General features: G+C 36.5%; 1 protein-coding gene across 2 annotated transcripts in view; it reads right to left on the bottom strand.

Moving 5' to 3' along the window:
* The window catches only part of TASP1 (taspase, threonine aspartase, 1), an 89,886-nt gene that overhangs the window by 4,992 nt on the left and 60,596 nt on the right, over positions 1–24,298 (bottom strand). For both annotated transcript variants that reach the window (XM_010574796.1, XM_010574798.1), the window contains 3 exons: positions 23,544–23,654; positions 13,799–13,909; positions 8,871–8,944 (listed from right to left, as the gene is read on the bottom strand). In XM_010574796.1, coding sequence (XP_010573098.1) covers positions 8,871–8,944; positions 13,799–13,909; positions 23,544–23,654 — 296 coding nt within the window. The remainder of the gene's footprint in view (positions 1–8,870; positions 8,945–13,798; positions 13,910–23,543; positions 23,655–24,298) is intronic.

The following is a 24,298-nucleotide window of genomic DNA, read 5'->3' as shown; positions in this document are numbered from 1 at the left end:
GCTACCCATATCTTCAGCTCTACAAATAGAAATTTTACTGTCCCTGAGAATATTCTGATTTGATTTGCTTTTCTAGAGAAAAGTGGAGCTGGGGAGGGCCTAGTAGGAGCAGAGGTCCTGACAGCTAGGAAACCAGTTAGTCACCACAGACCTTTGTCTGCAGCTTCTAGGAGGAACCTCTTGCCCACATTTCAAAAGGAAAAAAGATAAATGCTAGATGAAAGACTTGGTTTTGCTTCCCACCCCTCCACAAAGCACAAACAAGCTAACTAACCTTCCAACACTGATTCTTGCTCCGTGTACTTGCCATCCAAACACATGACGCTTCCCTCTTTCCCTCCTAACCAAACCAAAACCATGGAGTAGCCAGCTCCCCCAACCCCAAAGCTGCAGACACTGCCCATGCAAAGTTACTATTTCTCAGTCCCTTTTGATGCATACTGGAAAGTTTCCCACTATCCTTCGAGTCCAAAACTAATAGGTCCTTCCGCTCTGGAATAAGTGTTAACAGCTACAGGGTCAATATATCGTTTCATCTTTTCGTCATGAACATTGCGTCTATTTTTTGAGCTACGTATTTTTAGCATACCTTTTTTAAAAAAGTAAAATAAAAATACTAAAATTTGTACGAAGGCTTACTTTACTTCATGCCTCGTAGGTAAAGATTCTGAAACAACCTTGAGACCAACTAACATAAAAAATATTTTTAGTCTTTAAAGAGCTACTCTACTCCTTTTATTCACATAAAAGTATTAGTTTGTCACAACAGCTTCATTTTTTTTTCATTAAAAGCATAAATACAATGTAAAATGAATATAAAAGTTTAAGCCAAAAGACAAATAGTGCTGCATGAGAAAACTGAAGTCAATCCAACACTGCCAACAGGACAGAGTACAACTACCAGATGGCAGCACCTTCAGTTCTTAAGCAAATCTAGGGAGTACTGCATGTGTTTAGCTTTCCTATTACATGCTGTCCTGGGTTCATCTGGGATAGAGTTAATTTTTATAGGAACCTGGGAGGTGAGGGGCATAGCCGGGGCAGCTGACCTGAACTAGCCAAGGAGCTATTCCATACCATGTGACATCATGCTCAGTATATAAATGGGGAGCGGCCGGGGGGGAGCTCTCGACTTTCGGTGGGGGGAAGTGGCGGAGCGTCAGGTTCTGGGTGGTGAGCAGTTGCACTGTGCATACACTGTGCATTTTTGTATACTCTTTCATTAGTACCGTTGTTGTTGTTGTAATTTTTTTTGTGTTGTCCCAGTAAACTGCCTTTATCTCAACCCTCGAGTTCCAGGGTTTGTTTTCTTTTCTCTCCTCCGTCTCCCCCCTATCCCACCGGAGGGGGGCGGGAGGAGAGAGCGAGCGGCTGCGTGGTCCTTTGTTACCGGCTGGGCTGAAACCACGACACATGCTCAGGATGTGCTTTGGACAGAGTAATTTATAAAACAATCTTTTTCCATTCATCACCCTACTGAGATGAAATATAATGAAAGACCAAGGAGATAACATACTTAATGAAATTGCTTTCTACCACCTTACTACTTAAAGAAAAGTACCACCAAACCCATATATTCTTTAGAAATTCAGAATCACTCAGAGGTCTACGAGCTATCTAGCTGGGTACACACTTCCATCATAAGAACCATCTGGCCACCTATTCTGAATTTATTTTCTAGGCAGTAATAGCCCATTTGGACACCAATAGTCATCCTCTGCTGCTCCATCTACCAGGAAGCTCCCCTCTAACATGGTTTGAATGTACACCTGCCATATGACAGGAGAAGGTGCCCTGCAAAAACTGGTAAGTGCTGCTATCAGAATATCCCATGTGCAACTCATTTGGTAAAAATCTTAAAAAAGAAAAAAAAAGGGGGGGAGGAAAAAAAAAAAAAAAAAAAAAGAGGGGCTCCAGAATTACTACCTTTGTGGGCAAAAGACAGAAAGACAGACAAACTGATGGTGTGCTTCTGGCTCTCAGGCACTGAAAATACTAATTCTACATACAGGTTTGTTTAGGAAGCTAACGGTTTTCCAAGCACAAGTTCATTCTGTGGGTTAAGTATATTACTATATGCTATTTACCTATCTAAAACCATTAATATAATGCATTAGGAAAAAAAAAATCAAATTTTAAGGAAGTTGAAAACTAAAGCATTTTCATCTCTCTAAATCATTCATACACGTATTTAGACAGTCTAAAGCCATGTACCAACCAATCATCTATTCAGCTCAGTGTCCCAGGCTTTTGTAGTGGTATTCTAAAATACTGACATATATCTTAAAATGGGATTTCTACCATTCTGAATTGCAGGTGCTAGGTCAGGTTATTGCTTTTATATTTGCATATCTGGATGCACAATCCCATCTTCTCTGCTCCATTCTAAAATGTCGGCCAAATATGTGGAGAGTTCCAGAACTACTGGCTTTATGCAAGAACTCAACCCAAAAAGCTGAACTTATCTTCCCATCTCAGAGCCCATTATTTCCACAAAGGTCTACAAGCCAAATATTTTAACTTGTAACTTAGCAGTGAAGGTTATTTCCAACAAATATAAATACCTTATTTTTATGAGAGAACTGGACGCTCTACTGTATGCACAGAGTTCTTTTCAAGTGAAAATTTCTGACTGATTCCCCGGTCTCCAGACAAGAGTACAGATGAAAGAAGAAAAAAAAAAGTACAACAGTGACATATACTTTTCCTGTCTCATGAAGTTAAAAGACTGTCTCTATAGTCTGAAATGAATGACTGAATTATTTGACTTAATATTTCTATTAACTAAACAGGCTCAGTAAATTTTTCCAGTAATTTTCAAATTGGAATTAGGATTCTTCCAAGATGTATTTCTTCACCCAATAAGCACTGGATAACTGCCCTTCTCCTGACAAAAGGCTTTCACAGACCTTTTACTCACAAAGTAACATACAGAAGTCCATCATCAGAAAACCAACAACAATGACTACAATCAGCGTTTGTCATATGTATCACTTCAAACAGAGGGAAGTAATTTTGCTAAATTTTACAGTGTTAGTAAAGGCAAATAAATCTGATTATGACACCTAACATCTCAACACAAAAAGCACACTGGAAATGGTCTCCCTGTCCACTGTTTGCTCATACTAGAAAATGAAATTAACTGTCAAAGATTAAGTTTCTGTTTGCATATTGCAACCACCACAGCAGTTGTTGCTGACGGATGTTTTCAAACACAGCAATATGCAACACTCTCCACCACTGTTATCCCATACCTTGCAAAGCAACTTGAATTTGGTTCATTAGAAAATGGAAAGAATGGCATACATAGCTTTGCAATATTAAAATCTGCCATAACATAAAGCTTAGCAATTCATGTTGTAAGAACTGAATATTTGCCAAAGAGAGATTTCAACTGGCAACTGAATTGGATTACATTCAATACTACAACTAAATTTTTAGAAATTTGTTGTCTAGGTAATCTAGCTGTTACAAAAACTAAAACCTACGAAATTGAACTACAAGGATATCTCAAAGAGTATTGCAACATTTACAATAATTGCATAAATTACCAAAACTTATACACAGTTCATATAGTAAATTTATACATGCTAAGAACCATAGTGCATTGACAAATTATTTCAAATACCTATGCATAACACAAGACCAAAACTGCACATTATTGGTATTGAGATTGGATCTTTCACTGTGAAGAAAGCACTCTTAACTTCAAACACTACTGAAAACACTGTGAAGAAGTAACTATTTTCAAGCAAAAACATTATCCATCCACGACCAACTACTCTCAGTCACTAAGATAATATAAGAAACTTTAGAGATCCAGGAAAAAAAGTTCTGTGGCACATCCTGCTCACAGAATACTGTGGGCCTCGAGTGAACAAATACTCTGCAGAACCTGTCTGATATAAAAGTGCTCCTGCTTGATTATGCACAGATACACAACATTAAATCAAAGAAAGGCTGCCTACCCATAACCAGAACCTTCAAGAGATGCAGTTGGTACGTGAATTCACATTGCAGGCATACACTGCACCGTCATTTGAGATTGAAGAAATTCTTTTCCTTTGCAGCATCCTCCTTTGGGCAAGCAGACAAGGAACAAGAAAATATGAAGACTATGTAACTAAGAGGAGTCAATTAACTTGTAACCTACCCACTAACCTCTTTTCCTTCTCATTCTCCACATACATCTAAAAATCACATTATGGGTGAATTCAAGGAGTTATTTCTCCCACTCCCAAATTACAAAGCAGAAGGTCTCACAGCCCTTCAGGCGAACTGACACTTAAACTGCTCTACCAAATGCTACACCAACCATTAAGACCTCAAATATTGCACACTGCCTGTGACAGTATGGACAGAGCTCCAAGAAGCAACACTGCGGCCATCAAATAGAGCTATTTTCCCAATGATGACAACACAATTGCTTAAGCTCTCAGAATGCAACCTAATCAGTTCAGGAAAATTGGAACAGATTAATTGAAAGTTGCCAGAGTATCTTTAAAGAGGTCACAGCTCCAGTAACAGGATGACCTCTTAGCTGATGCTATGACCAGCTGTTGGATCTATTTTGGATCCATGAAAAAAAACATCTGGAAGGTTATTCTGAAGACTAGTGTCTCAGAGAAGAAAGTTTGGGCAGGAAACCTAAAAAACCTGTTTATCAAAGATCTTGAATTCAGGTCAACTAATTTATGAGACAACATCAGAATAACAAAAAAGAAAAAACATACCTCCTCAGTTCATAAAGACATTTAATTTCCCAGTCCTTCAATCTAGAAGTCTTAACCTTTGCTGATGCAGCAGTTACTGCTTCAGAAGGAGCTGGGTAAGTGCAAAGGAAGTCCACAGACTAGTATTTTCTATCTACTCTCATGGCTGTGGCCAGAAACTTCCACAGCAACGTAGAATATTCTAACAGCCTCACTAATGGCTAGAAATAGTAGAGTGCCAGCTTATGTGACAATTCTACCATCATATAGATGGCAATGCAGGAACTTGCTTCAGGACATCCCGGGAAGTCCATTCATCTTCCCAAAGAACAGGCCTAATGCTGGAACAACCTGTCATGGTATTGCTTCAGGAAGGAGGTCTGGGACTGGCAACTTCTAAAGCAATATATCTGTCCCTTAAGCTTATCATAGCTGAGGCTCCCTGGCACCAGCCTGGATAAGTTGTAGCAATAGGTGGTATAGGTTAGTTCCAAGAAGTACATAAAAGAGTCAAAGCTGTTCAGACAAAGAGTTTGTTTCCTTCCACATCCAATACATGACAAACACTGGCACCAAGTGATTATGAAACTGCTTGTGTAAAGAGGGATGACAAGAAACAAAGAAGAGTACAGTTGAACCAGCAAGTATATGATTTGATCAGCTGTTTGTGGCAGTGATGTAGGGGTTCAAGGGCATAAGACTCAAGAGGGAAGTCAGTGAGATATCCACTATGCAGGTAGTGAAGATAACATTGTCAGTGTTATCAGTGGTGGAGCTGAAATACTTTCAGCCTTGAGAGAGCGCTAAAGGCAAGTAATAGGACATGCAACCAGAGATAACTGTGTCAGCAATAAGGTGTGAACTTAGTTCATCTGGCAAGGCTCCACAGTATTTTTAAAGTAACGTTCAACTGAACATTTTAAACCAATGTTCAACAGGAAACAGTGGCTTTTCCAGGCAACTGGCTTTCCAAAATAAGACTGGACACCTTTCCAGAAAGTATGCTTTAAATCAAACAATTATTAGTCACAGTGCAAAACTGTTCCACAGCTCTTGCAGGCTCAGCCATTTTATACATTTAGGCTAGCAAGTTAGCATTTAGGCAGCCTAGTTGGGAGGTGAGTGGCCAGCCGCAGAGCCCAGTCTTTGCTAAATTGGGAGGAAATAAACCCCAGTTGCAAGGCTACATCCGAATCAGTACTTGGAGAGCTCACAGTGCTAACAGCCAGAAGCACCGGCAGGTCAGGACATACAAACCACTTCAAGTCTCCGATCCCACTTTCCTGTGCCACTATTTAAGGAGTTGCTAATAATTAATTGGCTGAGTATGTTTCCACCTCTTGAGTATACCAGTGTCTGCAGGTGAGCTGGTATCTAGCTTGTAAGTGTCCAAGTGCCTTGTAAGAAAAAAAGCCTCCTATATGTCCACAGTCTTTGTGCGGGGTTCAGGCCCACCATCTGCTAGGTCCTATTATGAAATGCATTAACCTCCAATGCACAAAGAATCACACTGAGATTATAAAGCAGGATCCTTTTTTTCTTTAGTATGTACCCCTTTATATAATTACAATACTAATATTAGTCTAATTCATAACAGTACACACTCAAAACCCTTCTCACTTTCTAAAAGTCTTGCTATAAAAATATGTTTTCATGTTCATTAAAATGAACCAGCCCAAAATCAGCCACTGTGACAACCCCTGGGTTTAAGAATAAAACTTGAGTCCTAGACTGATGAAAGAAATAAAAACTGAAGCTCTTTACCACCCTAGAAAAACAGGAAAGCAAGATGTTTCCCTACAAGCCGCTGCCTGATCATTTTCCTATGGTAGTCATAAACAAGTGATATTTTATACTTTTATGAATTCTTATACCATTATTCTTTCATGGCAAACACTCAAAATTAATTGTACCAAACCAGTTACTCTGTTAAAGAAAAGGAATTTTTTTTTTCCACTAGCAATACATTGTGTTCTATTTCAAGCCCAGTTTTCCATCTATAACTTAGCCCTAGTTATAGCAGAATAAAATTCCAGCTTTTATGACAGAAGACGTTTTTTGATCAATAGAAGTCAGCAGCAAAAGCATTTGTGTTTTTTCTCTGGAAAGCATTTGTGGCCACAGACTCAAAGGAAGAAGAAAGGGAGGGGGATTAACTCTTCAATGAAGGTCAAAAACATAATTTAAAAGTGAACCAAGAAGAGCAGCTGTGTCTGTCAGCGCAATCAAGATTACCAGCTGGAGAATTTACCAGCAGTATGAAAACAATGCACACCAGATGTCAAATGTTGCAACTGTGAGTAGGAAAACATCTCTGGGCATGGCACTGTCATGCTAGTACTCATTACCAGACAGATTCATATTTAGCATTTATTTATTGATTAGACAGACACTACCAGCAGAAACAATAATATTTCCTTAGAAACAGCTTTTGAGCTTGCAGTGTAAGCCAGACGCAGGTGTGCACACTGTAATAATTTTAACATTGCGCATTCTAATAATTCTCCTTATTTCACTGTGAACACAATACAATAACTTTTAAACTAACTAGAGAATACTAGAACATCTGCAGCTGAGTTTGCTTTAGCTTCACTCAGTTCAGTCTGAGCTTTTAGCTTGAGTTTGGATTCTTTTCTAACAAATCTAAAATAAATACTAAGAAAACAAAGTAAAAACACACCCTATTCCATGGATAATCAAGTGGAAAAGACTCTACATAAGCCATGAAAGTGAGTACTTCAATAACATCTCTGCCAGCACTTCCCTCACCAGCTGCTTTTTATCTTCCTCCTCCTTCTGGGGCATTCTTGTCTTTTTTTTCTATACATTTTACTCCTTGAGGATGAACTCATTCGTTCCCAATGCTTCAACCACCATTCTTGCTGTTTAAAATATCTGATGTCAATTTACTTCTTTTGTATGTTCTTCTATTATCTCACTCACATCCTCCTTTGTATTTATCTCTCAAATGAAATACAGTGAGAAATAAAGAAAAAAAAAAAAGAAAGAGAGAAAGATTTTGGTTTTGTACTCCTCTCCCCCTCCACTGTTGATGACTAAACTTTCTTCCTCAGCAGCCATTTCTGCAGAGAGCCAACAAATCCAGGCCCTCAAATTCTTTCTTTTTCCAGGCTTTAAAATTTATCCTTTAAATTCTACCATCAAAATGCTGGATGTCTTTCTTGCTATTATCTGCTGGTATAAACTTCCTGGGTGTCATCTCCTCCTCTAATACATGCAAACATTCCAGTAAACACCCTGCCTCCCCCATTAGTTTAACCGTATCGGGGAGCTGACTTCTAATTCTAGCTCTTCCCCCACTTTTGTCACTTCCTTTAACCAGTTCTGATTGTACATTCTTACCCTTGAATACTGAAGGCTGTACATTTATAAAAATCTACATAAATTATGATTTTGTCTCTGCTTGAAGCTTCTCCCATGTTCATTTCGTTGTCCAAACACCTCTCCCAAATGCTCTAGTTGCTACTTTGCAAAACCTGCCTTTTTCTCCTTTCAGTGCTAATATTCCTAAGAGTAGGTGGCTCTTGGTTAACCCCTACTGTTTGATGTTAAGGATTTTTCCAGTTTCCACTGCTAAATTCAGTTTTAACATATTACTTCTCGCACTCCAGAAAAAAAGAAAAAAATTAGATCCCAAGAAACAAAAAGAACCATGGATGTTAATATCCAAATTGGTTACCATGGAGGCTATTCTAGAAACTACTTTAAAGTTTGATTTATACCCTCTCCCTTCTTCCTTGGTGCAAATGCTTTATCTGAACGAAAACATGCCCACAGAAAAACACCATACCATCCTAAATAGTTAGTATAACTGAATCAAGACAAAGTTATTCAAATACAATTACTGTCAGCAGAGGAAATGGAAATGTGTTTGTGGCACCTTTTCCTGACCTAATACATATGTTAGCGTAGGTTTGTCAACTGCTGCACGTAGGTTTGTTAACTGCTGCAATTAAAAAACAAACAAAGGAATTCAAAATGCCCAATCAATAGGTACATTTAACCGCTTATGCACCCATTACGTTTTCCATTCTCTTAAAGACAGACATTTCTTATATATTTCATTATCACAATTTCATATTCACCTTAGCTTCTGCACTCATTCTACTGTATTACAACCTATTGTCCATGGCTTACCTTAGCTTTGCCATCCTGTGCAGACATATAGCCTACACACATGCTCTCTGTTGTATGGCTCCACAGAAATTCCACTATAAAGGAAAATGCAAGAAGTCACAAAAAATGCTTTGGTTTAAAATATAAGATGTAATTTAACAAGACTGGAATCTTAAGAAACAAATACAGCTTAAAATATAGTTAGGGAAAGGACAAAAAACAAACTTAAAGGACAAAAACTACTTACCAGATTAATTCAATCTCAAAAGAAACAGCTATCAAACAAACAAGATTTTCCTGCACTATTTGCAGTCACACGCTGCAGAACTAATACCCAGAATGAGAACGTTACTTCAATGATATGGAGCATCCAAGATGAGAAATACCTCAACTGCAACTACAGCTAAAAGATAGGACCAACTTCTAAAGCAGAAGCCTGTTCCACCCATAAAGTAGAAGCAGATATAACTTGCATTTGCTTGCCTTGAACCCAAACATAAGCACACTACAACAGCATAAACCCAGATGGTGTACAAGGATTCTGTAGAATTGTAACGCTATCAGCAGAACAACCAGTAACAAGCATTTTTCACAGAACTGAGCATAAATACATACATAATAGGTAATTACCAATGGGCAAATGGAGATTTGTGCTTTAGCTCCACAAGTAGGATACAGGAAAACATGCAGAAGTAGTAAAGTCTGCAAGATGAGAACTGAAGATACAGAGCAGGCAGGAAAGACATCTGGTGAAAGCAAAATAATCCTGCAGAAGAAGGAGATGTCTGCTAATGGAAGCAGAGTACCACTGCATAAAAAGCAAGAAAGATGCCTGGCAAAATTAAAGCAAGACCAGGTCCCATAAGTAAGCTGAATTACATCAAAAGCATATGCAGCCACCCCCTTTCTTAGGGGAGAGGGTAAGGAGCACCAAAGGTAAGAGAGAAAAGAAAGATGGAGACGAAATGAGCCCATTTTCATTTTGGCTTCCCCATCAAAGCACTCTCAGGTCTGATCACCTTGACTTCTAGCACTTGCTATATAGCATCAACTCTCTGGTACTGTATACTCACAGCTAATTTAGGATATAAATATTAAAGACGAACAGTTTTGTGTTTGTAGTGGTAATGATTAAGAAAACTAATCATTGGTAATGTGTATGGTTAATTGCATGTTAATTCAGTAAGGTGTTGTTTTAAAGTTTGAAAGTGCCCTGATTTATCAGCCATTTAAACAGCCCATTACAGTGATCTTTAATTCCCCGATACATACATAGGTATCTTTGTATCTTTACACACACACACACCTTTACTCAGTTGCAACACAAAATTCAAAGGTCATATTACTCCTACATTTAGCTCCCATCTAGTGGAGCTTTATAAACTGCCACACTGTATTCTTCCTGCTCTATGTCACAGTAATTTTTCTTCCGGTTCGTTAAGTACACAATTTGGAAGGGGCGAAAAGAATGAATTGCTGATCAGAAGTCAGGGTATTTCATAGAATACTGTAAAGGGCTTAAGAAATTACACTGAAGTGTAAATTTTTCCTTTGGATTACAGGAGTCACCTTACATGAATTACACAAGATGCCATGAAAAGCTATTTCCAGGTATTTCTTTGGAGAGAGACTTTAACATACTGCAAAAAGCATCTTTAGGTGGTTTTAAAACTCTTATTCATTCCTATTCCTCATGTTCCTTTAATATGATTGAAGAAGGTCACAGCATGCTGAGTATGCTTATCCTTTGAACCATTTATCCTTGCATAGCAATTAACCCTGAGTAGAACATCAAAGTTTAGACAATCCCGGCAAGACTTGAAGATTCTGACAGATATGTAGATATCATCATATAAGAAAAATGAACTTCATTTAGGTATGCGATTTGCTCCCCTCTGTAACAGATTCATGACTGATATCGCCAAAGGTTAGTCAAAAGCTTTCAGAGACTGAAACATATTTAGTGCAATGTAACTGCGTTCGATGAGGCCGACCCCTCCCTAATACCTTAAAGGTTCAACTGCCAGTGAAAGCATTTATTTTTTGGAGACAAATTTAATCTTATCTTTCAATTTTGAGAAGTTGGGCAACAGTTCCTGCCAAATACACTCAAAATATTATTTCTTTGCCTTTGATAACTCTAGGCCTAGTCTTTTAAGTTTTTAATAATTTTTTCCTTCTACGTTGTCCACCAAAGGTAGCATGTACTAGCTTGAGACATGGTTATTGCTAGCTATTACAAGCAGTGGAATTACAATGAAAATCCTAAATTACATAATTATCTGAAGACTTTTCACATATTTTCAACCATTTAATAAATCACTGTCTTGCCATTTGTTTCAATAGTTTAAAAAAAAAATTTAAAAAGATCATCCCTACAACAAAGACATGAGATTTCATTATTCTACACACAGACTTCTTCAGTATTACACAACTTATTTTCAGTCCAAACACCACAAATACTACATATGTTTAATTATACATTAACTCAGCATACACTATAGGGCAGGAAATTTCTGTGGTACAGAAAAAAAATCTTTAGAATAAGCTGTGCTACGTTAATCTTATTTCAGTGGAAAGAAAACCAAAAATCAATGAACAAGTAGTCTTATGATGTAAGATATATTGGGATTTTATTACTTTTTGAGGAAAAAAATCCCAATCTTCCTTAATAGGCACACGTTTTCTTACATGAATGACAAACATTAAATGAATAAAAATATTTCTCTCACTCCCAAACGTAAGAAATTGAAGGTTAAGTTGATCTTATAAGTTTGACTAAATAATAACGAACATTTTCATTTTCTTAACTCTTTTTTAGGGATAGAATTTATGTTGTAGGATGCTTTTGCACTAGATCAATAACGTCATAATTATTCCAGTCTGAAAACTGTAAATCAAACTTGCAATGTTCTCTGTATGTTTAGCAACCTATGCCCTGATTCTGGAGTCAGGATTAGACAGTCTTGGCTTTCAAATAGTTGAAACACAAGAGTAAGATGATTGTCAAAGTCTATATGACAGCCTGCTTCTTCAAAAAGACAAGCTATTCAAGTAATAACTCCAAAAAAATACAACATAAAAAAGCTATTTCTAAGACCTTCTCGCACCCAAGCCTTACAAAATTCCTTTGTTGTCCATCAGGATAATCCCAGAACCATCATTAGAATTGTGAGGATTCATGTCCCAAATCTCTGGTTCTTTGTAATAGCAAAATAAACGTACATTAAACTCTTATGGATAAGATGAGATTTTAACTAAAAGCATAAAAGACAAAAACTGCAACTGTTGGGTAGAGAAACATGAATGTTATTAACTGTATTGAGCAAAATTACTTATTAGAGTGAATGACTGGAAGGGTGTACAATCAGACTCAAATTGACCAACACAGAAAAAGTAGTATATGATATTTAAAGATTCTTGTAATACAAACTAGCAAGGTGTAATATGACAACAAAACTGAAAGATAACATACACCTCATCCTGTGCAACTGTAATAACTTGACCTTAACATCCTGGAAGTCATTGAACAGACAGCAATAAACACTGGATTTTGTGTGAGTTAACCCATTGTTAAGAATATATCTGCCGGCCCACCTTTAGCACACTCTGCCTGCTACTCCAGGCTGGCTGTAAGCAGGCAAAATCTGGTGACACGATGTTAGGATTTAGTGGGACAAAAGTAGTAATGAATTAAAACAAAGGTGAGGTGTCTTTCTAAACAATAGCCTATAGATTAAAAAGAAATTATGCAATTCAAGAATTAGCAGGTGAGAGCTGTGACCTGCCTTAATAAACAAAGTTAAGTTAGGTGACCAAATTTGTCACGTCAGATCTTAAAAGCTATGAAATCTACTTTAAATCTGTAATGCTACTGGCAGCGATTCATTAAACACTTGGGGAAACAACAATAAAGCAGAGGATTATACAACTTTCATTGTGGTAGCATAACATACATTAGACAGGTCCATGTGACCCAATACATAAGCACATAGCATGACCAGACACATATGCCCACATCTGAGGAGCACCACAGGAAAGGAGATGGTACAAGTGTCATGCTGAAGTAATTCATGTCCCCAGTCCCAAATCCCTGCCTTCAAAGAGAACATGGGTTTTACTGTCTCTGGGTTGTATTTCCACCCACCTCTGCCAGGAGTCTACAGCCTTCAGTTTCCTAGCTGCTTCTGTAGGACAAATCACGTGACAGTTTACTATAATACACTTATTCTACTGTGAAAAGCAAGACAGATGAGGATCTTGTTTCTAGGACATAAACAGGGCAGAAGGGCTGTAAAGCTCATTGCCTTTTTAACCAGTCAGCTACTGATGGAGGCGAGGCATAGTTTTCTGCTGATCTCAATATAAACAGCAAGTACTCCTGTTGCCTGCACATGCAAATAGTAACTGCAACTTATCTGAACAGATTTTCCTGGGCATAACAAAAAAATTCTAGCCATAAACCAACTTCCCTTCCAAATTTTAAGTGTATCCTCCAAATTGTCACATTTTGTCCTGCAAAAAGGAGGAACAAAGAACTTTTTAGATAGCAATTTTAGCATATAAACCACTGAGAAGCAGTAAACAGTCATACACATTACTCCTAGCTAAAAATGTGACTTTTTTTCTATGAGGAACATACCCTGCCTTGCCACAAGCAACCGTTATTTCTGTGCTATGGTTTTAGAAGGTTCCCACATAACCCTCTGAATCACAATTCTGCTTAGAAATAATGAGTCAGAAAGAATGCTCTTCTCCAGTTTTAGAGCACAAACACAGATAATACTATTATTTCACTTTCTAGAATTTTATCATCTCAAACAATTTCAATTCCTTTTTGTTTTCCCTGTGGATTTTGAACAACGGTAAACATGCACAGTTAGTTTTTACTTCATCTTTCACTTTAAGTTAGCACCTAGCTCAAGTAAAAATGAGTAAGAATTTCTTACCTAGTAAAGTTGGCTTTTCCTGTGATGATTCAGGATCTGCTGAACACCTGCAAGACCGAAGAACTATCACACCTCCGAGTACACCATCTTCATTGGCTAGAAAAGGTGAACCTGGGTAAAACCGTTGGGGAGAATTATTAATAATAGGCACAGTTTCTTGGGTATTTTTTTATTTTACTTTCCTGCCTTCCCCCTTTAATCTTGTCACTAAGGGTTGAAAAGACTGTCAGGTCAACCAGTACTTTTACAAAAGCATCAGTTTTATTTTTTCTAGTGTTTCTAATGAGTAACTTTCTAAGTAGTAATCTACTAATCTACCAGTAATCAAAAAATGAAAAAGAACTACAAGGAATAAAAAAAATATTGGAAATTACATTTGTGAGTGCAAAAACATTTGTTCATGGATCAAAGAAGAGATAATGAAAAGTGGAGCATCGAGTTGAAAAAATCATGTCTCAATATTTATATTAATTATAGTACAGAAAGAACCAAAGATGGCCATACATGAAAAAAATCAAGCAAATTTCGGTCACTTTTATTGTTTATTAATTTTTCCCAATTTAAAGCACTTTGTACAGAGACATCATCAAACTGCTGTACGCTGCCTTCCTTCCTGTTTTATGAATATGAGCAGAAAAGCCCAAACACATCCTACTGTATACAGTGGCTTTTCTGCTGTTAATTTAAGATGTATAATATAAAACATCTTCTATCAGAAGCTGGAAAAGTTTTAAAGTTACCTGAATCAAGTCTAAGTATTCTTTTTCTGGTTTGTAGTTTGAAATGAGATTCCTATAGTTTTAAATGTGGAAACAATGGTATGATTTACATATGATCTAAAATGTCTTGAGCCACAAAATTGACCAAGTTCTTGCACTTAAGCCCAAAGAGACCTTAGTCACACATTCACAATATACTGTGATTTAAAGCTGAATATACAATTGCAACAGTCATTTAATATATTTCTTTTCAATTATTTCTTTTAAATAAATTAGTATACTATGTCTAGTGTACAGACACTGTAAAAGGATTTGCTGGCCCCAAGAACTTTAGAGCAGATCTACCCATCAGCCTCCTTCAACTTGCCCACAGCTATTCATATGATTAAAATTACTCCTTTAATGCAAATAACAGGCAAAAAAAACACCAGTAAGAACCAACCTCAAGCTTTACTGTAAGGAAAACTAAAAGCTTTACCATGTTTTCTCTCAACGTAAGAGCAGCCACATTCAAAAGTGATTCAAGGTGGTCATTACAATAGAAGCCCATATTGCAGGAAAATAATAAAAGTGGTATGCTTAATAAACAGTAATATCTTATTTGATGTAATACAAACAGATATTACCTTTAAAGTGACACTTGCTTTGTACAAGAATTACTACTAGGTACCAATTACACCTACTGTATTACTCATTGACTGTGACCAAATCCTTGTGAACCAAGAATCTAGCCAATTGTAACATAATAGGTAACAAAACAGGAAAATATATTTGGTTAAAACAGAAATTAAAGGCTTGGGAAGTTATAAAGAGTTTTACCACTCAAATCAAAGTTTTTTACTCCATGCTTTCTAAATTGCTAAGTATTTCTCTTACACTTTCACTGCATCAACCAAGTGCTGGCTAAGTATGTGGTATGACTTCTGCAAGCAAATGAACAAAAAACCAAGTGGTTTTCTTCACAGGGGACATGCACCCTTTAACGTTTACTTCAGAAACTCAGATACTTCAAAGACAATGTCTTAACCTGAACTTGGTATGCAGACCTAATCTTATACTGAATTACATAAATTATTCAGGCAATAAGGTATGCTGTGGTGAAAAGTCATTGCAAAAAGACAGAAAAGTTCTGCTTTGTTTTTTAATAAGCAGTTTCTCCTCCTCTTTCAAGGCCCGTGAAAGGTTCTTTCAAGGTTCTAGTGAAAAATACAAATAATCTCTTTAATTAGAATGGTTAAAAATGTTCTACTTAAGCAGAACACAACTAGCAAATAGTATTTAAAGCAGATAGCATATTTAAGGCCATACTAAAACACTAAGACAGTATGAATGCACAAAAAAACAGACAGCAACTACTGATTATAGACTTGATGCCACTTAAGTCTTGTTCTAGAAATGCTTACATTGGATTGATCACTTTTTTTTAAAGTGTTTTTCTTTCTCCCACTCTCAGGAAAGTAGATGAAAGAAAAGTCTGTAAATAAACTAATCAAATATTTCTTCATTTTTCCCAGTATTTTTGTCAACTATGTGCCATCATCACTGATCAAATTTTCAATCATCTGAGTAACTTGCATATGCTAGGCTCTGTCTTTTTAAACTTTAACAGAAGACTTGGCAGTATATTTCTTTCCATGTAAAAAGTCTGCAGCAAAACATGTAACGCTACATTTTCATCAGAATTCTTTCATTTTTTACAGTGATTTCTTTGCAAGAACAAACCATTCATCATCTTCAGTGGAGTACAGAATGAGAAAAGTAATCAATCGCTCAAAGAATGTCTTTGGTGAGACTTTTTTTAAAAGGGGGTTTAAAAGAATAGTTTTAAATCCACAAAATTTAAAGGCTTTTAAGTCCATGATAAACATTCAAAAGCTACAAAACTGACTGTATTAACTCAGTCTTTGCTGAAATACATTGCCACTCTGTTATTTCAACTAGAAAACTCAAGAGGATTAATTTAATAGCACTGCGCATCATAAAAGCATGATAAAAACATGATAAAATACCATTTTAACTTCAGCACTCATAAAACACACCAGATAAGCAAGAAGCTGACTTCTTTAAGAATAACAGAAGTTGGGCCCTTGGAGTAAGGACAAATGTTCGTTATGCCAAACGAGACTATGTCTTACTGCACTGACTTTGTAAGCATTGACCATGACAGTAGTACTGGGGTGATACAGAGATGAGTAAAATAGCTTAGAGTGACTTGTAGTGCGTAATTTGAATGGAGTATTAAACCAGGAAATGTCTTAAAAGTTTGTGTTATGCAAACAAAGCAAAGAAGGCAGGATGCATTATATCTCTCCTACAGATGGAGGAAACACAATGTTACTTGCCCAGAGGTGCACAACATCAAAACCCAGAACCTACAGGCTATCCTCATTTGTAGCACCTTGACTGATATACTACAACACAGCAGTGAAAACGATGGGATCATGTTGGCTTTCTTGTTGCAGCCAGCCATGGTTTGGAGCCATAGCAATAGAGATTGAGCCAAAATACAGTTGCAACTCAAGAAATTACTGAGATTTAATATTGTCAGCTGAGCTACTGAAGATTTTTCTTTTTTCTTTTTTTTTAAAAGAGAACAATGCAGAGCCAACTTTTAATCTTCTGCACCATTTTATCATCAGCTACACAATCAACATTATTCTGGACAGGAGAAAAAGTCTGAAAAAAGAACATATCCCTTCTTCTCACCTCCAAACACAAGCAGCAAATGAAGACACAAACACACAGTCACTTGCAAAACTCCTGCAATGGTTCACAATCTTCTCACTCATGCCACTTCCATAGGCCATCTGTTTCCCCACTGCTGCTGAAGGTTGCCATCCAGAGTCGTCAGAAACAAATTGTGTGACTACACCCTCATCCATTCTGATTGCTTTCACCAGCAATTTCAGCCAAACCATCTCAGTACAAAATCAGCAACAATATAGTATGTGCCTCCAATTCACTGCACTGGCTAAGTCGTGGGGAATCAACCTCTAAATAGTGGCAGTAAAAAACAGTTGCCTACAGTAATAATATTACAGTATTCTACGTTACAGTAAATTCAGACAGACTGTTTCTCCTCTCTTAAAAATCAGACACTAAGCCAAATTAAACACATTCTGAATGGCACATTCTTTAACACAGATAATGGATTTTATTTTCCAATTAAAGCAATTTTTTAAAAAGTTAAAAGAGGGATTCAAATATATTAATATTTTTTTAAACAAAGGTATTTCTGGATATGCAGACTTATTACTGATTATTACAATTATGCTAAAGAGTGTATTTTAACACAGCAATACAGTGCAAATTAGTAGGTCTATGTTAAGCAAGATTCTAGACAGCTGAATGCTGTGCATCCATCATTAAATCTGTAAAAATAATGGCAGCACAGAAGTAGTACTATACTTTATTTCTAAATGGAATCAATGCACTGTACACAGGAATTAGAGTGTTCTCAAAACACTCAATTCAAAGGCTAGGAACATATTTCATTTATTTAGTTCTAAAAATCATTTTGTTACAGCCAAGCCATTGAGAAAAAGAAATAATTCTGCACACTTCTGTAAAAAATAACAATCTAGGTAATGGCATTTTTTCATATACATTATATTTAATTAGTATTTAAATGTGAAGAGAAAAGGTGCAGCTGAAATACTGCCACATATATTGAAGTCATAATGGTTTCTCATTAGAAGGAAAAAGTAATCTGGGTCCCACACTTCTACACCATTTTTGCTCTCTCTGTACTCTTAAGAATGATAGATCTTGCTATACAATTAAAAATATATTAAAATAAAACAAAATATGCCTAGTAGCCAAAAATATCTTTTTCTACTGCAATAAAATAGAATTGCTAGACAAATCTTTGATCTAATAGCTTGCTAATGACAAAACTACAAAAACCTGGGGCTTTTAATACCATTTTAAGTCTCATGAAACTCATTGTTCTTCCCAGTTACACTTGCATACCACTGAAGAATTTGGCATGAAAAATCCTAAGCAAAACTTCAACTACAGCATTTACTAATAATGTTAGCACTGACTGACCACACCAGAGAGAAGGGGTAGGAAAAAACAAACAAGAAACATCTTTCAATAGTTTTGGTTTAATCCTCACCTCCCCTAGTCACAAAATTACATTTTACAAAACACATTTCCTTCCTTCAAAGCTCAACTATTCTGTTATTGCTATCTGACATACAGAAAGCATTATCAAGTTTTTATTTATATATATAGTATGTTATCAATCTGCAGCAATGGTATCTTAAAAATAAGCAAACAGGTCTTTGTAGCAGCTCCACATTCACTGATCCCATCAAGTTCTGCAAGAGCAACCATAACTGAACACCAAGACCCAGGTTCAGCCTCAGACCGGGGACAGAGCATATGGATTTCACAAGTGTTAAGGCAAATAATGGCCTCAACTTTCAGTCTTGCTCTGGAGGAACTACAGCTACAAGTGAAGAACATTTTTTCTTCTGTGTCTCTTGTAAATTAAACTGCTCCCACGATGAAGACTGTTTCCACTAGAGCATGCAATCGATATGAGTTGTTCATTTCTGATCCTGTGCTTTTTTTCCCATTTGTAGCTACTGGACAGATCCATTCTAGCACAGATTCAATACTAAACTGTAAAAGAAGTGTTTTATTTACATTTACCCAGCTGAAGGACTAACCAGCTGTTCATCAGATGTTTTATATTCATACTCTTCCATAATAGAGAAACCATCACCAGCTTCATTGTTTACATTAGCTTTCAAAGTCTTCAGAACTTTGGTCTGAACACTGACTGTGGCGTGGTGTAACCAATTAAGTGCTTTAGCATCCCCCATTTTTAACAGAATGAAGCTAAACAGTTCTAAACCTTCTTGTGCTGCAATATGAGTGAAATTCAGACTTGTTCAAGTCAATAATCTGTATATCACCTACACCACTGGACTCTGTCAGCTTGTGTACACAACGTGTTTAAAGTGAAGCTGTTTGTCACTCTGCTTCTGCTATGTACCCCACTGAACTTCAAGCTAACAATTTAAATAAACATTAGAGGAATATATAAGCACTAAATGAAGCCTGCTTTTAATTTCATGCATCATTATTTCTTAAATGTTTAAGCACAAGCTGTCTGAAAGCAGAGATCTTTATATTTCACAATAAGTAAGTTAAAACATCTGTTTAGAATTTTTGAAGAAGCTGCAAGGAAAAGCACCTGTACTTCCAAACTTTACAGGTCAGATTTTAAGAAATTAAATAACTGAGGATACTGCAGTCAAATAAAATCCCAATGCTTTTGACAAGGAGAAGCACAGGCACAACCTAGGAAAACTGTTGTGTAACATCACCACACTGTGTTAGTTTTTCAGATTTTATTGTACAGATAACAAAGAGGCCTATTCAATGCTGTCTAGCACCAAACACAAAAACTTGTGAAATCATCAACTTGCAGTGGATAAAATAGGTTATATGAAACTTCAGGATCACTTCATTCTCTTCTCAAATCTTTTCCTCTGTGTCATGGAGAAAACATAACAATGCTTCTATAGAGTGATTCCTCTGTTACAAACCCACAAAGGATACCACAAAGGGTAGAGTGATGCAGCACCAAAATACAAAGTAACAATAACACTGTGCAATGACAGTCACTGGCAGTCTTGTAACTGTTGAACTATGAAGCTTTTCTCCACCCAAAAGCATAACTCAATCAGGAAAGTCACGTTCTATGATTCCTAACTGTCCCAACTTCTGCTCCCAAGAGAGGTATTTGACACAAAATTTCTAAAAGAGAAAGCGCCAGCGTTATCCTTCTGCTATTACATTTCCGCAGACATTGCTCATTTGTGAACTGAAGCACAACTTAAAAATACAAGAATAGACAAACATATTTCCACTAAAGAAAGAGTATCAGATTCCAACTATGTCTTTCAGCTCATTGTTTTCTAATACTTTATAAGAAGCTTTAAAGTACAATTCGTAACATTGCCATTCTTAAAACCCCAGATTTCCCGCCAGTGAGATGACACAAACATTTACTCTAAGTCTACATTCCACAAACTTGGCCACATTTGAAAGGCATGATGAGTAACAAAATCCTCTGTTCTTCTGTTTGGAAGGTATTTGTGTTTACAGAACACCATTCTTCGACTGCATACCAAGCCTTTAGTGCTCTTTGACTAAAGATATCAAGCCCATTCAATTTACAAAAAATCTAAATTTCATTTCTCTCACTTCCAATTCAACCATCAATTGTGCATTATCCATAGTAAGTTGGCTCTGAGAAGGGATGAGAGAAGCACATCTGCCATTTGTTTGCTCATCACCTGCTGTTTAAACATCACTCACTGTTTAAGCCAGGCATTCCCTAGTTGGAAGGATTCCCAGGGCTCTGTGGAAACTGTGAGAGTTCTGTAAACAGGAAGCACCAATCTGATGACAACTGCCAAAATCAGCTGTTCACCCCTCCAATACAAGTAACACACATTTTGACTTCTGACAAAACATTCTAGCTCTGCTTTGTTAAAGCTTTTTTTTCTTGGTTTGGGGTTTTTTGGGTTGGTTTTTTTTTTGCCTTGGTCCATTATAATTCTGGCAAAAGCTTGACAAGACCACAAAATAGGGCTTTACGAAAGGCTAGCAAGATGAGAATCCATGCCATCAGCAAGTAGGCTATTAACCCTTTTTATCCTATTGTTTCAGAACGGTAAGAAATCCTACATCATACCACACATCCTGAGATACAAACTAGCATATCATCTGTGAAAATTCACAGGAAAAAAAAACTATTTAGTATAAGCCTATTCTTTTAAGTGTAGTGCATGTTTTCAACTGTTGCACTACATTAGCAAGACATAACTTTGCATTCCATCTCCAGAATTGCCAAGATCCCCCAATACTACACTACTGGCTACAGACTTAGTACTATGTCACATGTAAACAGCAAGATGTATCTGGGTTTTGAGGTTTTTCCTCAGTCTTCATTCAGAGGACAGCTAAAGGCAAACTAGATTTTATGCTTTCTAAAGAAAACACAGAATCCAGGCACTTCACCTACATAAAAAAAAAACGTGGCTGTATTTTTTTTTTTCCCCACATCAGAACTGCCCCAAAGTACAACTGAGAAGATAATACACATACCTGCTGTCGGGCAACAAAAACTTGCAGTGATAATTTCTGAAAATACAAGACAGACCTATCCCTAATTAAAACACAAAACCTTAAAAAGGAATTATAAAACACTTTTTTTTTTCCCAAATTTTCCTATCATGAAAAGCATTAATTTGACACTGTCTCTCATTCTTCTCACTTTCCCTTGTTTTGTTGGGTTTAGTCTGTTTTCCCAAGGGAATATGACATCACACTGTTAGCCTGGTATTTTTGCCTCTGCAGCTCCTCTTTCTCTGCAATTAATAGTTTCAGGTGTAAAAAAAATTTAGCAACTTTCAATATGTTCTTAAGTCAAATACAAACATTTTCACATTTTCACTAAAGAATACAACATATATATCACATACTAGCCAGTTAACATTTAAAATAAAAACATCTACTATGCAAACTAGTGGCAAAATACATTTCAACTAAACAGCAAGAGAAGAATTGCATTTTCGCTAACAGTTACCAAAAAGAAAAAAGAAACCCCAGAAAATTCAAAGCAACTTAAAGGAGGTACCTCAACTAAAAAGTTCCTGATTTTTTTGTCTTTTATCAGCCAGTTTCTATGAATTACTTTGGCAGTAGCTTCCTCTTTTGTGTGTGTGCCTGCACTAACATGAAATTGCATATGGATATGTACAGTTTGTGCTTGCTTTTAACTACTCCTACCACAAACAGCACAATAAATTTTGAGACCATGGACTGAAGATCTCACTTTCCTGAAGTTAGGCCACTTCCATACAATACCTTCAGAGTAGTGCTACAAATTTGCGAAGCTATCACAAGCATCCTTCCTAAAGGCTTCTCTTCAGTAAACAGATCCCTAATTTTGTGCCACTATGAACTGGAATAAGTGATTAAATACAAAAAGTTACATTTGTGCTGCTTGGATTATAATCTCTTCAGGGAATATATGAGGATTACTTTGTTCTGCATTCTTACAGCACCTAGAAATGACTGCAATACAGTTGTAGATTATCAAGTGCAGCCTTCCAGTGTGAAGGTGACTTCCCCTCAGTCAAATGTAACATTGTCAGAAGCAAAGTTTCATATGGATTCAACACTATAAATAGAAATAAAGAAATTGCAACGCATTGCTTGCCAAGACCAAGGGCAACACTGCCTGGGTCCCAAAAAGGTATGCCTATGTCCCTCTTTCAGTTCTAATTAAAATACCATAATTTTAAAGGCTATAAAGACAGTGCAAGTCAACATATATGCCAGAAGCTTCATTGGAATCTATGCTATCTTCCAAAGTTCAAGCTTATATAGACATTTTAAAATTCCACATTCATATTTTGGTTATGACTTGAAGGAGGAAAACAAGATCTATATTCACAAGAAATTAAACATCTATAAATAGTCATGTATAATCCTCTGAAATCAAGGAAAAAAATTGTTTTTACCTTACAATAGTCTTGAATGAAGTATACTTCACTTTTCAAGAAATTAATTTCATCATGTAAATAGCAAACCAGAATCTGTCTGTCCAAAGCATTTAATTAGAACATTCAGTGGTTTTGAGACCTATTATGTTTAAAAGGGTTAACATGATGAATAATTTTTATTAATGCTCCTAAACCACCAATTCTAAAATATGCAATTGTACACCACAGCCAGTGATTCAGGCAGGAAATTCTTTCTTCAAACCTCTCTGGGTATTCTATGACTCACATAACAATTGAGGTATTTCCTAAAAGACTCTTCTGTAGTTTGACTGAACATTTTTTAGATGTAACACAACACTAAATTTGAAGCCAACTGCAACATAAGGCTTCAATAGAAATCACAAAAATAAGTATCTTAATTTTATTTAATAGAGTTAACTGCATTTTAAACAATGTTATGCAATGTTCAGGCAATTAGCACCATATACTTACCAATAAACTTGTTTTGCATAGTCTCTAGGAGAGCTTGGTGGGCATCTTCTGTTTGCAAAGCACATGAACATTCTCTGGCTAGTATGGTTCGGACAAGGTGCTCTCCACAACCTAAAGAAATATTAAGATTGGAAATAGTCAAAATATAGATATCACTATGAAGAAATTCCTGTCATTATTTTACATCATCACAGCCAAAAAAAAAAAAAAAAAAAGCATATGACAGGTTTCTGCCATATTTTTTAGAGTGGCACTGAGTCACACAAAAATTCAATGATGTCAGCGGTTTTCCTCACAACTTTCCTGAAATTTCTACTGCAAGAAGTCATAAACTAAAAAAGATTAAGTACAGAAAGAAGAAACAGCGAGACTGTCTCTAACTTGTCATCTTTATCCACATCCTGCAATTCTCCCTCAAAGAATCCACTTACTAATCATTCTCACAGGAATGATCCTTGGATGCAACTCTCTTCAAACCAAGAATATCTTTAGTGAATGCCACAGTAACTCCTTTGCATGATGTAATCTTATATTTAGGCCAGCTAATTTAGCTTTTTGTCAACAAAGGAATACGTGAATTTACCTATGCTTTTTTGACAGGGTGGCTGCTCATTGGACTCCTAATAAAAGTGCCTGTAACGTTTAAGGGTTTGTCTTTAAGAAACTAAAAAGCTCCAGCAAACAACCACTTACTGCCTCAGTGCTTTCTGTAACTATCCCCTGCAACCTGTTGACAACAAACAGGTCATTAGTGC

The sequence above is a fragment of the Haliaeetus leucocephalus genome, unplaced genomic scaffold (genome assembly GCF_000737465.1).
Source record: "Haliaeetus leucocephalus isolate CR32 unplaced genomic scaffold, Haliaeetus_leucocephalus-4.0 Scaffold450, whole genome shotgun sequence".
Lineage (NCBI taxonomy): Eukaryota > Metazoa > Chordata > Aves > Accipitriformes > Accipitridae > Haliaeetus > Haliaeetus leucocephalus.
Note: the sequence above shows the minus strand (reverse complement) of the source record. Positions and strands in the feature narration are given on the sequence as shown.